This window comes from Castor canadensis, chromosome 12, assembly GCF_047511655.1.
Source record: "Castor canadensis chromosome 12, mCasCan1.hap1v2, whole genome shotgun sequence".
Taxonomy (NCBI): domain Eukaryota; kingdom Metazoa; phylum Chordata; class Mammalia; order Rodentia; family Castoridae; genus Castor; species Castor canadensis.
In genome coordinates, this window is record NC_133397.1 from 38,041,322 (window position 1) to 38,055,653 (window position 14,332).

Here is a 14,332-nt window from a genome sequence, read left to right on the forward strand (position 1 = left end):
ATTAGCTGAGATAGTCCATGCATGGTGCTTCTGTGTTCACTCAATAATTATTAACTTACTGCCTACTCTGTGCTGGGCCCTGTTCTAAGCACTGGGAATATAGCAATGAATAAAAAAATGCCCAGCTCTCAAGGAGTCTTTGGGCCACCAAGGGGGCTATAAACAATTAACAGCTACCTATATAACACGTTAGATGGTGGCGAATGCTCAGGGGAAGGGGCACTGGAGTGCCAGGTACAGGTTGCTCATCTGCGGAAGGTGATTAGGAGACATGCCTGGGAAGAGGTGATGCATGACAAAGACCTGAAATGGGAAAGGAAGGTGGGTGACTAGAGGAAGAGAGTTCCAGGCAGAGGAATAGTGAGGACAAAGATCTCGTTAAATTTTAAACTTCAGATGAACAATAGTACAGTATTTGGGACATACTTCTACGAAAAAAGTTACTCGTTGGTTACCTGAAATTAAAATTTAACCACGTCTCCTGTATTTTATCTGGCTGCCTTCCCAGTGTGTTGGAGGGACTCGAAGGCAAGAGGCAGGCAGTTGAGGTCCACAAAGTAAGAGATGGGGGCTGCTCAGGTAGGCCTTGAATGCTGATGTAAGGGCACATGCTGAGTCACTACAGATCCCTCTGTGGCTTTGGAACAGGAGGTTTCCCAGGTGACCTCAGTGATCTCCCACCCAAGTGGTGCTGGCAGTTCTAACAATACCTGATGCCTAGTTCACAGGAAATAGCAGCCATGCTGTTCTCATTCTTGCTGCTGCTGTGGCTAGTGTGGTTGGGAATTTAGGTGGCTGGGGTAGGACTCTGAGGAAGATAGGTGGGGAAGAAACTGAACAGAACAGAACTTGTAGCTTATTTTTCTTTTTTTCTTAACTAGCAGTTTTATTGAGATACAATAATTCACATGCTATAAAACTTACTCTTTTCAAATGGGTAATTTAGTGATTTTAGGATATTTTAGTGTATTCACAGTATATTTAGTGCAACTATCACTACTCAGTTCAGTACTTTTCACCAGGCCAAACAGAAACTCCTAAGTCAGGTGTGGTGGTACATGCCTGTAATCTCAGAGGCTCTCCAGCCTGAGGTCAACTTGGGCAACGCAGTGGGACACTGTCTCACCAAAAAAAAGGCAGGGGGGGCATCCCTCCAAAACCGTTGCAGTCACTCCCCATGGCCTCTGACTTTCTTCCTGAAGGTCTTGGCAACCACGAGTCTGTTTTGCTACTCAGAACATGTCATATAAATGGAATTATACAATACATGCCTATATGTGTGTGATCTGTATCTATTTTTATATGTGTGTTTATTGAGAAACTGCTGAATTGTTTTCCATAGCACCTGCACCACTTTACACTTCTACTAGCAATTTATAAGGCTCCAGTTTCTCTACATTCTCACCAAGAATACTTGTCATTGCCTGTGTTTGTCCTCGTGGGTATGTAGTGGCATCTCACTGTGGTTTATATTTGTATTTCCCTAGTGGTTAATAATGTGAGAATAGTTCATAACTTTCACACACTTATTTATCTTCATTATAGAAGTGTCTATTTAAAGCCTTTGCCTATTTAAAAATAGGCTTATTTGTCTTTTTAGTGTTTGGTTGTAAGAGTTGTTTATATATTATGGATACATGATTTACAAATACCTTTCTTCTATTTTGTGGGTTTTTTTTTTCTTTCTTTCTTGACTATGTGCTTTGAAGCATAAGAGCTGACACCTATAATCCTAGCTACTCAGGAGGCAGAGATCGGGAGGATCGTGGTTTGAAACCAGCCCAAGCAAATGTTCAGGAGACCCTATCTTGAGGAAAAAAACATCACACAAAAGGGCTGGTGGAATGGGTCTTGCACATGCTGCTCCACTGGGGAACATCCCCAGCCCTCTGCATTTCTTTTTAAAAATTGATTTTTGTGGATTCCTTAGTCTTAAATCCATTCTTACAGTAAGAATGTGCCCACAGTTCAGATGAATTGCTTTAGGATCTGTTCTAGAAGTAGGCATCAGTAGTCAGAGCAATTTTGTCTCGGTAGGGTAGATGTGGTCAGTAGACTAAGTGGGGGTCAGTTTTGAACTTCTCTGGTGCTATGGACTCTTCTCTATCACCAAAGCTCATTTTCATATTACATCTTCCCCTTCCTTCCCACTTATTAGGCATGTACTTACTATGTATATGATTTACTCTGATGATTTATGCTCAGAACAAGCCTGATTTATGAGCTACCTAAGAAAGGAAAAGTGAGACCTAGCAAGGTAAAGCCACCCTCCTCAGGAATACTGGAGCCTGATGCAAACCTAGGTTTTGGGACCTGAGTTCACTACCCTTAACTGCAGCCCTGCTTCTACTTTGAGGCAAACTATTTTTCTCTTTGTGTTTCGCTTTTCCTACAGTTTTTTTTTTTTTTCAGCCTTTCAGTCAAAAATTCCTAAAGTATTAGTCAGTTAGTTTATCAGGTGGTAGTCTTCTCCAGACTCTGTGTGAATGGTAGTGGATTGTCTGGAGATGTTGAAACAAGTGTTAAATTTTGCCACGACGTGTTGGCCAGTTCATTAATGATTCTTTGACAAACCTGGTAGTGGAGTGAGTATGTGAGTAGGATTCTTATACACTAGTGCCCCAGAAAGAAAGCCTCTCACTGAGAAGTTAGATATTATTTGCAAAACTGGTTGAGATTTCCCATCAGAAGTAAATAAGAAAGGACAAGAAGTTGAGATGAAAGGCACTTTGCTCCAGGAATGGACCTTTCACATGAGGGCACTTCCGACACCCTTCTGCCCCCAGCAGTGCTTATCTCTATAGTGGAGTTAAGTAGGTTAATAATTTGCAACCCAGCTAGTTTTTGGCAAGGAGGCATTTGGAATGACTCCTACTCACATTCCTGCTAGCACCTGGAGAGCCTCTCTGCCATCAGATCTCAGTTATCTGCACAGTGGGAGGCAGGCATAGAGGGACATCCGGCTGAGCACCCTCCCTTCTTCTCAGTCTCCTCCCCTTCCCAGTGGCTTGTCTCAGGACTTGAGTGCTTTCCCCTGAGAAGTCAGGAAGAATTCTCACAGAGGAGGTCAGGGCTTTTATTTGCATAGTAGTAATTTATACTTTTTTCAATCACTTTTTTTTTTTTTTGGCAGGACTGGAGTTTGAACTCAGGGCTTCATGCTTGCAAAGCAGGCATTCTGCTTGGCCACACCTTCAGTTCATTTTTTGCTCTGATTATTTTTGGAAATGGGGTCTCAGGAGCTGTTTGCCTGACTTGGTTTGGTTTTTTCCTTGCTCTTCAAATCCCTTTTCTTATAAAAGGATTTGTACCTGTACTCACAGGTACATGAGCTAAAGTTGTCAAGTAGGACAGTGGAATGGCAAGGAAGAGACTCCAGGTGGCCTGGCCCCATGTCTGGGCTCAGTGTGATCCTGGACCTCCTGTGTTGCAATGCTGAGGCCTGGAGTTGGGACTCCTGGGAAGTCACTGTGTTTACAGTTTGGAATGAGAAGCCAAGAGGCACTTAATTGTGGACTCTGCTCCACCCCTATAATTCAACATACAGTTCACTCACTACCTACTTTATCTTTTTTTTATATTTATTTATTTCGTGATTCCAGGATTGAACCCAGGGTTCATGCTTGCTAGGAGAGAACTTTATCACTTGAGCTACTCCCTCAGCCCACACCACCTGTTTGAAACACCAGCTCTGTGCTTGATATAATAAGTGCATCATTTATTGCACCTTCTGCATGCTAGGTGAGCTATTACAATCATGCACTCATTTAACAATACGTGTGGCATGTTGACCACGGGCTAGAGGTGTGATGGTTGATAAGATGGGCACTTGTGGTTGTCATGGAACTTATATTCTGGAGGACAAGGTAGACAAGCAGTTACAATAAAGTATGCTGAATTGTTGTGACAGTAGAAAGTAGGCACACACAGGGCTGGTGCCTAATAGAGTAGGAAAGATTGGGGAAGGGTTTTCAGTGATACTCAGTGGATGATTCCTTGGACGAATGAACCAAGGAAGAGGCACAAGTGGGAGTGTTTCAGGCAGAGGGGAAGGCATGAATTATGGTACACTTGAAGTGCCAAGAGTTGTCCAGTATGACAGGGACATGTTCTAGATAGAAGGGAGTGTTACCAATGAGACTTGAGTGGTCAGCAGGAGCCACGTCACAAGTGGCACTGAAAGGCCTAACAAGGACTTGAGCTTAAAAGGTTTTAGGCAGGGGGATAACTTTTGATTTGCATTTTGAAAAAAATCATTCTGGTTTTGGAAAAGGAGCTTGAGTCGGGCAGGTTTGGAGACAGAGGGTTTAGGGAGGAGGGTGGTGCAGGAATCTGGAAAGAAATACTGATGACCTTGGACCAGCAAGGTTGGCATGGAGATGTAGAGTCATCAAGATTTAGAGGGGAGTCTGCTGTGACCCTCCAGCTTCAAATTTGAATGGGGGTGGGTGAATAGGAGGTATAGGAAGAGGAGGAGTTTGATTTTTCTGTGAGATGTCCAAGAATCCAGTGAATACTTGGATAAGGGACTGAGGATCCAGGAAAGGTTTGGTCTAGAGATAAAAGTTTGGAGTTTGTTGATATATGAATGATGCCTACAAAGCTCAGGCAGTAAGAAAAGTAAGCCAGCTGAACTGAACAAGAGAGACAATTATTGTCAGGTGAGAGTGAGGCCAGTGTTGGCAGCTCTTCCAATTAAAAAAAAAATGAGACAGTGTAGCAAATGGTAAAGGATGCCATATGGTTCCAATTCTAGTGCTGCTGCTTATTAACCATGTGACCTTGGTGGAGGTCATATCACTGAGCCTGTTTTCTCATTCATAAAATAGAAATAATGGCTCTTAACTCATAGAGAAGACTAAGTGTTTTAATCTTGCAAAACACCAAGAGCAGTGAGTTCCTTGATATGTAAGTACCTTTTAAATAATCAATAAATGGACAGTGTTGTGAAGTGAAACGAACAAGGGTGAAGATGGAACCTCATAGAGCACTAACATTTAAAGGACTGCAGAGGCCACCGAGAAGGAACTGCAAACCAAGCACATTATGGAGCTAAGAGATATCTTTCTAGAAGAAGAGATTAATCAGCAGTGTCCTTACTGTCTGTAAGGATTAAATGAGGTACTGCTGCCAAAGTCAACCACCCCTCAGTCTTTACATTCCCTGTCTGTCTGCAGTGTTGACAGTGCTGACTAATCTCTTCTTCTAGAAAGATATCCCTTAGCTCCATCAGGCAGGTGCTGTTTTAATCACGAGGAAGGCGAGGTTTAGTGAGGTCTTGAAGATGACTTAGTATGGCTGGCTGCAAGGTGGCTAGCAGGGTACCAGATGGTAACATACAGAAGCCTTGATCCTGTCTCTTTTCCCTGCTTCTGGAGGAGTTAGCAAATAATTTTACTGAGATTTCTGAGCAGTAGTAGTGATCTTTCTCTTGCCTATAAGCAGGGGATATCATTTTCTCTCTGTACTTATAAAAGGTCTTATGTTTCCTTATTCTTTCATGAGATGGACAACTGCTGAGTTCAGATATCATGAATCTAGACTTTTCTTATTTTTTTACTCAGAGTGTTTTAGGAGAAAAGAATTTAAAGATGACCAGTGGAAAAATCAGGACAGTGTGATGTCATGGAAGCTTGACAAGAATTGAGGACACAGTATACTGTGCCCAGAGACTGTGACACCTACATGAGTCACCTAGACCCAGTGGAACCAGGCTCTGTGTCCATTTTTACATCCGGTACTCTGGGAGAATGTAATTGGAATAAAGAGTGTTAACGATTAAAATCTGGAGCTCTCTTTGCTTCCCTGGTTGAAAGAATAAATAACATGAAGGAAATAGTTCTCAAGAGCAGACTCTTGAGTATTATCTGGGTTAAAACTTCAGCATTTAAAACATTTCATCAGGGCTGGGGTTATGGCTCAGTGGTAGGCACTTACTTGCCTACAGTTCATGAGGTCCTGAGTTCAGTCTCCAGCACTTTTAAAACAAAAGTATTAGAAACATTTCATTATATAAATGATGACACAAAACATGATAATGTTTCTATTTATGCCAGGGTCATAAACCTAGACCCTGAATGTCAGGTCAACATTTAGCAGTGCTGAGACCCTGAAGTGAATAAGGACTTCCTGTAGAAAATGAGTGGCTTGGTTTCAGAAAATCAGTACCCCAGAGCTTAACATTTATAACAGCATGTCACCTAATGCTTTCCCATGTTTTGTCAGAGTCTGCTTGGATTACTTATAGCTATTTGTGCTCGGCTGCAACCAGTGTTCGTGCTTGTAAAACAAAGTACCACCTAGAGGTGGACCCGGGCTGTGTGGTGTCTGAAGCATCTAAAAATTGGGGCCAAGTTTTGGCATCTGTCTGTTGACTTCTCTAGTATAATCTCTGACCATCCACCCTCACCTCCTGCTCTCCTTCTGCCCCTCCTCTGACTACTTGGACTCCACAAATCCGGGGAATGTGCCAGATGTACTCAATGTGCTGTACGTCTTCAGTATTTGACTGGCTCATGCTCCCTCATCCATAATTGGTTCACTGTGTACCAGGTGCTGTGTCCAAGGCAAAGGAAAAGAAGTAGAGCTCAATATTGCCCTCAGGGATCACCCAGTCAGGTGGAGAAGCCTTCATAACTGGCAGTTTGTAGGTTCAATTTGAACCAAAGGCGGGCAAGCTCGGTCCACCCTACGGCTATCTCCATTGCTGGAGCAAGGGGAAAGCTTCTTAGCAAACACTGTATCTAGGCTTGATGATTCTCAAACTTAAATCCGTAGCCACAACCTCTGCCCTAAGGTCCAGATTTAACAAGCCACTAGCCTCCTCCTCATTTCACTCCATCTTCTCCTTCAGCCTGCTGTCACAGCTCAGTGAGTGGTACATAGACCAACAACTTGTGGGTTAAGCTTGACTCCTCTCTTTTCCACAGTGCCTGCATGCCATGAGCAGATCAGGAGCTCCCACCTTACAACAGATCGACATCTGACCACTGCTTCCACCTCTATCACTGTCTCCCCACTCAGAGCAGGCTTCTAAATGGGCTCCTCAGCCTTAGTTTGTTTTTTTTTGTAACAGATTTTTTGATATATAATTTATATGATTTAAGATTTACCCAAAGTATTCAATATTTTCACAGTTGTGCATCCATGATCACAATCTAATTTTAGAAAAATTTTATCACCCCCACAAAAGAAGCTTTGTCCACTTTAGCCATCACTACTCATCCTGTCACATCCTCTCCAACCCCTGGTAGGTACTAATCCACTTTCTGTCTCTATGGATTTGCCTATTCTGGATATTTTGTATAAATGAAATCACATAATCCTTATCCTTTGTGCCTTTTGTCTTTCACTTGGCAAATGTTCCCAAGATGCATCCATGTTGTAGCATGTGTCAGTATTCATTCATCTCTATTGCCAAATAATACTCATTGCACACATATAGCATTGGGGTTGTTTCCATCTGTGATTCATGCTGCTGTAAACATTCACATACAAATTTTTGTGTGGATATATGTTCTCTTGGCTACATACCTAAGTATGAAATTGCTGGATTTTATGGTAACTTCGTTTAATTTTTTGAGGGACTGCCAGACTGTAGAGTTTATTCTTCATCAGCCATTTCTGCTTGAAACCTTGAACCCCCACCCCACATTGTACATTGTTCCCATTCACTACAAGCTAGAAGTGACAGTCCAACCTCACCTCCATCCCCTCCTGCTTATGCTTCTCTGGCCACACTGACCCCTTTTCATTGCTTCAGGAATCCAACTTGGTTTCCATAGCTGTTCTCTGCTTTGAATACTTGTCTTCCAGTCCTTCTCATGGCTTACTCCCTCATTATTCTCCCTGTTGAAATATTACCTCCTCGATCTAAACTAGCTCACTAGCCTTCCTTGTGCAACTCCATCCCTCTCTATCCCTTTATCCTGCATTGTTTTTCTACAAGGAATTTGTAAATTACCAGTTGCATAATTTGTGAGGATCCATGCAAAATGAAAGTACAGGGCCCTTGTTTTAAAATTACCAGAATTTTATGACAGTAAAACCAACAGCAGTGTGTTACCAAACATGAGGCCCTTCTGAACTAGAGCCCCAATGTGACTGCACAGTCTTCATGCCCACGCCTCTGGCGTTATGCCCAAGACTACCTGAAGTAAAAGGAAGTCCCTTTTCTCCTCCCCCCACTTGTCCACACCTGCAAACTTCTGCCTCCATCCTCCCCAGATTTTTCACTTTTATTTCCTTCTTCTCAGGCCCTTTCCCTGGAGGCTCCTGGTCTTCTGTTCCACATCCCTTCTTTGCCCATGTCTCCAGACCAGTCTTTATCTCTTCAGTCTTTGAACCCAGCATTTAAAATGTCCTAGTCTACCTAGGACAATGCTTTCCATAGCAGGTAGGGCAGGGAGAAGGTTGAGCAGGTAATGGACTGTCTTCTCTCCAGCAAGGATGTGTCTGGAGAATGTATTTGGGAATGGGGATATAGAAAGCCAAGGATATTTGCACAATAATTTTGGTGTTGATCACACATCTTTGAAGGAAACTAGGCCATCAAAGAGTACAATAAAATACATGGAAACTTGGATCTTTAACTGTTTTTGCTTGGGATCAATTTCTTTATGACATTAAAGACATTAAAATAGTGACTGTTACTCTTTTATTACTTGAATGTATTCAAGACAACATTTACATCTGGGTTTTACCCAGATCTTCACTATTCTTCTGTGTTGTGTTCTTTACAGATTACTCCTAACAGGAAATCCCTTAAACACCCAGCACTTCACCTCTCATTTGCCTTCCTGATAAGGAGGAAAATATTTAACAATTGAACAATTGGTGATGTCTTTCACTTTGGAGTGACTATTGAGGACTTGGGCTTGAGGGAGATGGGATACTTTCCCACTTTGTCCTGAGTCTTACCTTTCATGATGGTTTCTTTCTCTCATTTTTACTGGGTTCTCTAAACTTTGGAAACATGCTCTTAGTATTAATGTCAAATATAATTGTAATTCTGAGTTCAGATATGTACGAGTGTGAGTCCCTAAATGTAGTTACTGAAGCGTTCACTACACTAACATAGTTACACTAAATAGGCAAAACAGACTGTGAATATTGTGTTTGTCTTGTATGTAGAAATGTCTCTTTCATGGAAGTCATTCATAGACAAAGCCTTGATTAAAAATTACCATGTATAGTTAATGTAACCAAGAGTTTTGCTTCTTCATATTTAGGAAATAATGCAGTTTTGGCTTGCAAAGGGTGTTGATGGCTTTAGTTTTGATGCTGTTAAATTTCTTCTGGAAGCAAAGCATCTGAGAAATGAGATTCAAGTAAATACATCTCAAGTGCCGGTAAGGTTTTGTTTTAAACTTTGTCTTTTCTGAAAATGTCATCAGAGTGTCTCTATTTTAGCCTGAGATACCCAATACAAAGACAAGTTCTATCGATAGTAAGTACTTTGAATCATTTTCTTTTTTTGTTAGAATATATTAATTGTACCGAGCAGCTTCATTATAATATGTCTGTACACGCATGTAATGTGCTTTGATCAAGTTCACCACCTCTGGTACTCTTTCTTATACCCCGCTCTTTTTTTAACAATTTTAATAGATTTCATTATTCTGTTTTCCTATATGCATATAAAGTATTTTGATCATATTGAATCATTTTCTTTAGAAAACACAGTGGTTTCTAATGCATATACCCAGATGTTTCGTTTCAGTGATTCTTTCCAGAGTGAGGGAACCCTTGAGGACTCCTGCAGTGATTAGGGTTCTAAAGACACTGTGAACTGTTCCAAGGACCACCAAACGGAGAATAGTTTGCTCACTGAGATTTTGTCATTTCACTCAGGCTCAAGTGAGGAGGTCTCAATTCCTTAGGCACTTTTCTAGTTCAAGGACACATGGATGGAGGGGAGAGAGCTAACACTGACCAAGTGCTATCATATTTCATTTAACTCTCTTAATATCCTGTGAGAGGTTTCATGATCCTCGCTTAGCAAACCTTAGGGGAGTTAACTTATCCAGTGTTATAGAAGTGATAAATAGAATTCCAAACCAAGCCTGTCTCACTACAGAATCTAAGTTCTTTGGGGTTCCACACTAGTGACTCTCAACCTTCCCCCATGTCACACATACCACCTTACTCCTGTGGTTGACCACCATTCTTAGTTGCCCTCTTTTCTTTGGTCAAATAAGTATACAGTAATCCTAAAATACATTTCCAAGTGATGGATTTGTATTGTATATTCACACAATAGATTATTATATGCTAATCAAAATAATTGAATTACAGTGACAAATAGCAATATGGGTGAATCTTAGTAATCCAATGTAGTGGAAAAATTTTAAATTATTATGTGTAGTATGATACCTTTTAAATGAAGCTAAATAAGTAAAATGAAATCCATGTGGTTAGATAATTTATTATCAAGCTTCTAGCATTTGTCCTGAGTAGATTTATGGGTACTTATAACTTCACTAAAATGGTAATTAACAACTAACAAAAGAGAAATTGGCTGTGCAACAGGCCAATTACGGCAGCATGTCATTAACCAAAGGTTATGATTAAGCCAATTTTTTTGTGTGTGTGCATGATTTCCAATAAGAAAACTGAACAAAAAGAGGCACTGTACTATCCAGTTGTCTCACAGAGGAATAGCTGCTCCTTGGAGAGGAAATGTTGAAACAGCCTTGCTAATTGTAATGAGATGTCATGAGAAGTATGTTTGTAGCATGGCAAATGCTCAGAACAGTGAGTTTTAGGAGCTACTCAAGAAATGCAATTTAGTGGCTCATGCCTATAATCCTAGCTACTCAGGAGGCAGAGATCAGGAGGATTGAGGTTCGAGGCCATCTCGGTTCGAGACTATCTTTTTTTTTTTTTTTCACTTTGTTTATCCATCTTTATTTATTTATTTATTTATTTTTTCATTTTTCTTTTATTATTCATATGTGCATACAAGGCTTGGTTTATTTCTCCCCCCTGCCCCCACCCCCTCCCTTACCACCCACTCCACCCCCTCCCGCTCCCCCCCTCAATACCCAGCAGAAACTATTTTGCCCTTATCTCTAATTTTGTTGTAGAGAGAGTATAAGCAATAATAGGAAGGAACAAGGGGTTTTGCTGGTTGAGATAAGGATAGCTATACAGGGCATTGACTCACATTGATTTCCTGTGCGTGGGTGTTACCTTCTAGGTTAATTCTTTTTGATCTAACCTTTTCTCTAGTTCCTGGTCCCCTTTTCCTATTGGCCTCAGTTGCTTTAAGGTATCTGCTTTAGTTTCTCTGCATTAAGGGCAACAAATGCTAGCTAGTTTTTTAGGTGTCTTACCTATCCTCACCCCTCCCTTGTGTGCTCTCGCTTTTATCATGTGTCGAGACTATCTTGAAACCCATTACAAAAAAAAAATGCAGTTCAAGAAAAAACCCAAGATTAAAATAACCCAAACAACCAAAAATCCCCTTTCACTTGATCTAGCGAGAGAAGTTCACTTATAAAGAGCCCACTGAACAGACTGTGCGGCTGTCCATGTCCCATCCCAGAACCTTTTCCCTTGACTGTAACCTTTTGATTCTTCTGATTCTAGGAAAGCATAAAAATAAGTATCAGGAAAAAATTACTGAAACCTAGAGGAAGTATAGCAGTAACAATGACAGAGATCATAAGGAAGCAAATTTAAATGCATGATACTGATATTTTTGTGAGCAGATACAATGTAAGTATAATAATGAGTTTTATAACCATCAGGATCATTTGTTTTCTTTGCCTTTGAAAGTGTCTAAAGCACCCCAAACTCTTAAGTTGATACAAGAAAGAGTAGGAAATACTCTGGAGTTAGTAGGTATAGGTAAGAACTTTCTCAATGAAACCCCAGCAGCACAGCAACTAAGAGATAGCATAGATAAATGGGACCTCATAAAACTAAAAAGCTTCTGTTCATCAAAAGAAATGGTCTCTAAACTGAAGAGAACACCCACAGAGTGGGAGAAAATATTTGCCAACTATACATCAGACAAAGGACTGATAACCAGAATATATAGGGAACTTAAAAAACTAAATTCTCCCAAAACTAATGAACCAATAAAGAAATGGGCAAGTGAACTAAACAGAACTTTCTCAAAAGAAGAAATTCAAATGGCCAGAAAACACATGAAAAAATGCTCACCATCTCTAGCAATAAAGGAAATGCAAATTAAAACCACGCTAAGATTCCACCTCACCCGTTAGAATAGCCATCATCAGCAATACCACCAACAACAGGTGTTGGCGAGGATGCGGGGAAAAAGGAACCCTCTTACACTGTTGGTGGGAATATAGACTAGTACAACCACTCTGGAAAAAAATTTGGAGGCTACTTAAAAAGCTGGACATCGATCTACCATTTGATCCAGCAATACCACTCTTGGGGATATACCCAAAAGACTGTTTCTCCAGAGGCACCTGCACACCCATGTTTATTGCGGCACTATTCACAATAGCCAAGTTATGGAAACAGCCAAGATGCCCCAGCACTGACGAATGGATTAAGAAAATGTGGTATCTATACACAATGGAATTTTATGCAGCCATGAAGAAGAACGAAATGTTATCATTCGCTTGTAAATGGATGGAATTGGAGAACATCATTCTGAGTGAGGTTAGCCTGGCTCAAAAAACCAAAAATCGTATGTTCTCCCTCATATGTGGACATTAGATCAAGGGCAAACACAACAAGGGGATTGGACTATGAGCACATGATAAAAGCGAGAGCACACAAGGGAGGGGTGAGGATAGGTAAGACACCTAAAAAACTAGCTAGCATTTGTTGCCCTTAACGCAGAGAAACTAAAGCAGATACCTTAAAGCAACTGAGGCCAATAGGAAAAGGGGAACAGGTACTAGAGAAAAGGTTAGATCAAAAAGAATTAACCTAGAAGGTAACACCCACGCACAGGAAATCAATGTGAGTCAATGCCCTGTATAGCTATCCTTATCTCAACCAGCAAAAACTCTTGTTCCTTCCTATTATTGCTTATACTCTCTCTACAACAAAATCAGAGATAAGGGCAAAATAGTTTCTGCTGGGTATTGGGGGAGGGGGAGAGGGAGGGGACGGAGTGGGTGGTAAGGGAGGGGGTGGGGGCAGGGGAGAGAAATGAACCAAGCCTTGTATGCACATATGAATAATAAAAGAAAAATGAAAAAAAAGAAAAAAAAAAAGAAATAGGATATGAGATGTAGGTGGAGATGGTCCTGGGCTCTGAATAAACTTGTAACAGAATGGAAGGAAAAAAAAAAAAAAGAAAGTGTCTAAAGCATTTCGACAATTATATGTTAAGAAGGACTTTGTTAAGTATATTTCTAGTCAGTGTTTTGATGTTTGGTAAAATTTAGTTCGCTAAAATGGGTGCTAATGGCTCTTGCCTATAATCCTAGCTACTCAGGAGGCTAAAATCTGGAGGATTGCAGTTCAAGGCCAGCCTGAGCAAATAGTTGGTGAGACTCTACTTCCAAAATTACTGGAGCAAAATGGATTAGAGGTGTGGCTCAAGTGGTAGAGCACTTTCTTTGTAAGCGTGAAGCCCTGAGTTCAAACCCCAATCCCACCAAAAAAATAATAAATAAAATGGGTGATAGTTAAGTTAGAGAAATATTTGTTTATGGATTTATAAGGTTATCAATTGGAGTACTAGTTGTTTTAAGTAGTCTCAATCTACAACCCACCCCTTGACCAATGACGGTCCTAGGGCCACCTTTGAGCACGTATCTTGCTCATCTTAAGTCCTTTGGAGAGATGCCTCTATTTGTCTGGCGCCAGCTGTGGTTATGTGGCATGTGAAATAATGGTAACCAAACTCTCTTGGTTTTCAAAGGACACGGTCATTCGCTACTCAGAGCTGCACCATGACTTCACTACCACGCAACTGGGAATGCATGACATTGTGCGGAGCTTCCGGCAGACCATGGACCAATACAGCAGGGAGCCTGGCAGATACAGGTAAGCACAGAGCATGTGTTTGTTCTTGAAGGCACAGTGCGTGATCTGCAGTTTATCCCTCATAACCAGGCATATGCAGAGGTCTTACAAACCTAAAAAATCACAAAGCAGTATAAGTATCTTATTAGAGCTTGGTTATCCCGGCATCTGAGCCAACCTCTCATGTTGCTTAAATGTGCTAATTTCAATTTCCAATTTTGTGAAATGTTAAAAATTAAATTAATTAAAGAGAGAATATAGTAGTTAAATGTTAGCTATAGGCTATCACTATCATTGGTCTTATACTCTTTGTATAGTAGTAATCCAAATGCTTTATAAACTGTCAATAGAGCCTTCTTCATAGTTGTGC

The 14,332-nt window shown here is 40.8% G+C and overlaps 1 protein-coding gene across 1 annotated transcript in view; it reads left to right on the top strand.

Annotated features, from left to right (window-relative positions):
- Window positions 1-14,332, top strand: part of Slc3a1 (solute carrier family 3 member 1) — a 36,981-nt gene that overhangs the window by 9,442 nt on the left and 13,207 nt on the right. The window contains exons 5-6 of the mRNA XM_074049614.1: window positions 9,231-9,350; window positions 13,859-13,983. Of these exons, the coding sequence (XP_073905715.1) occupies window positions 9,231-9,350; window positions 13,859-13,983 (245 nt within the window). The remainder of the gene's footprint in view (window positions 1-9,230; window positions 9,351-13,858; window positions 13,984-14,332) is intronic.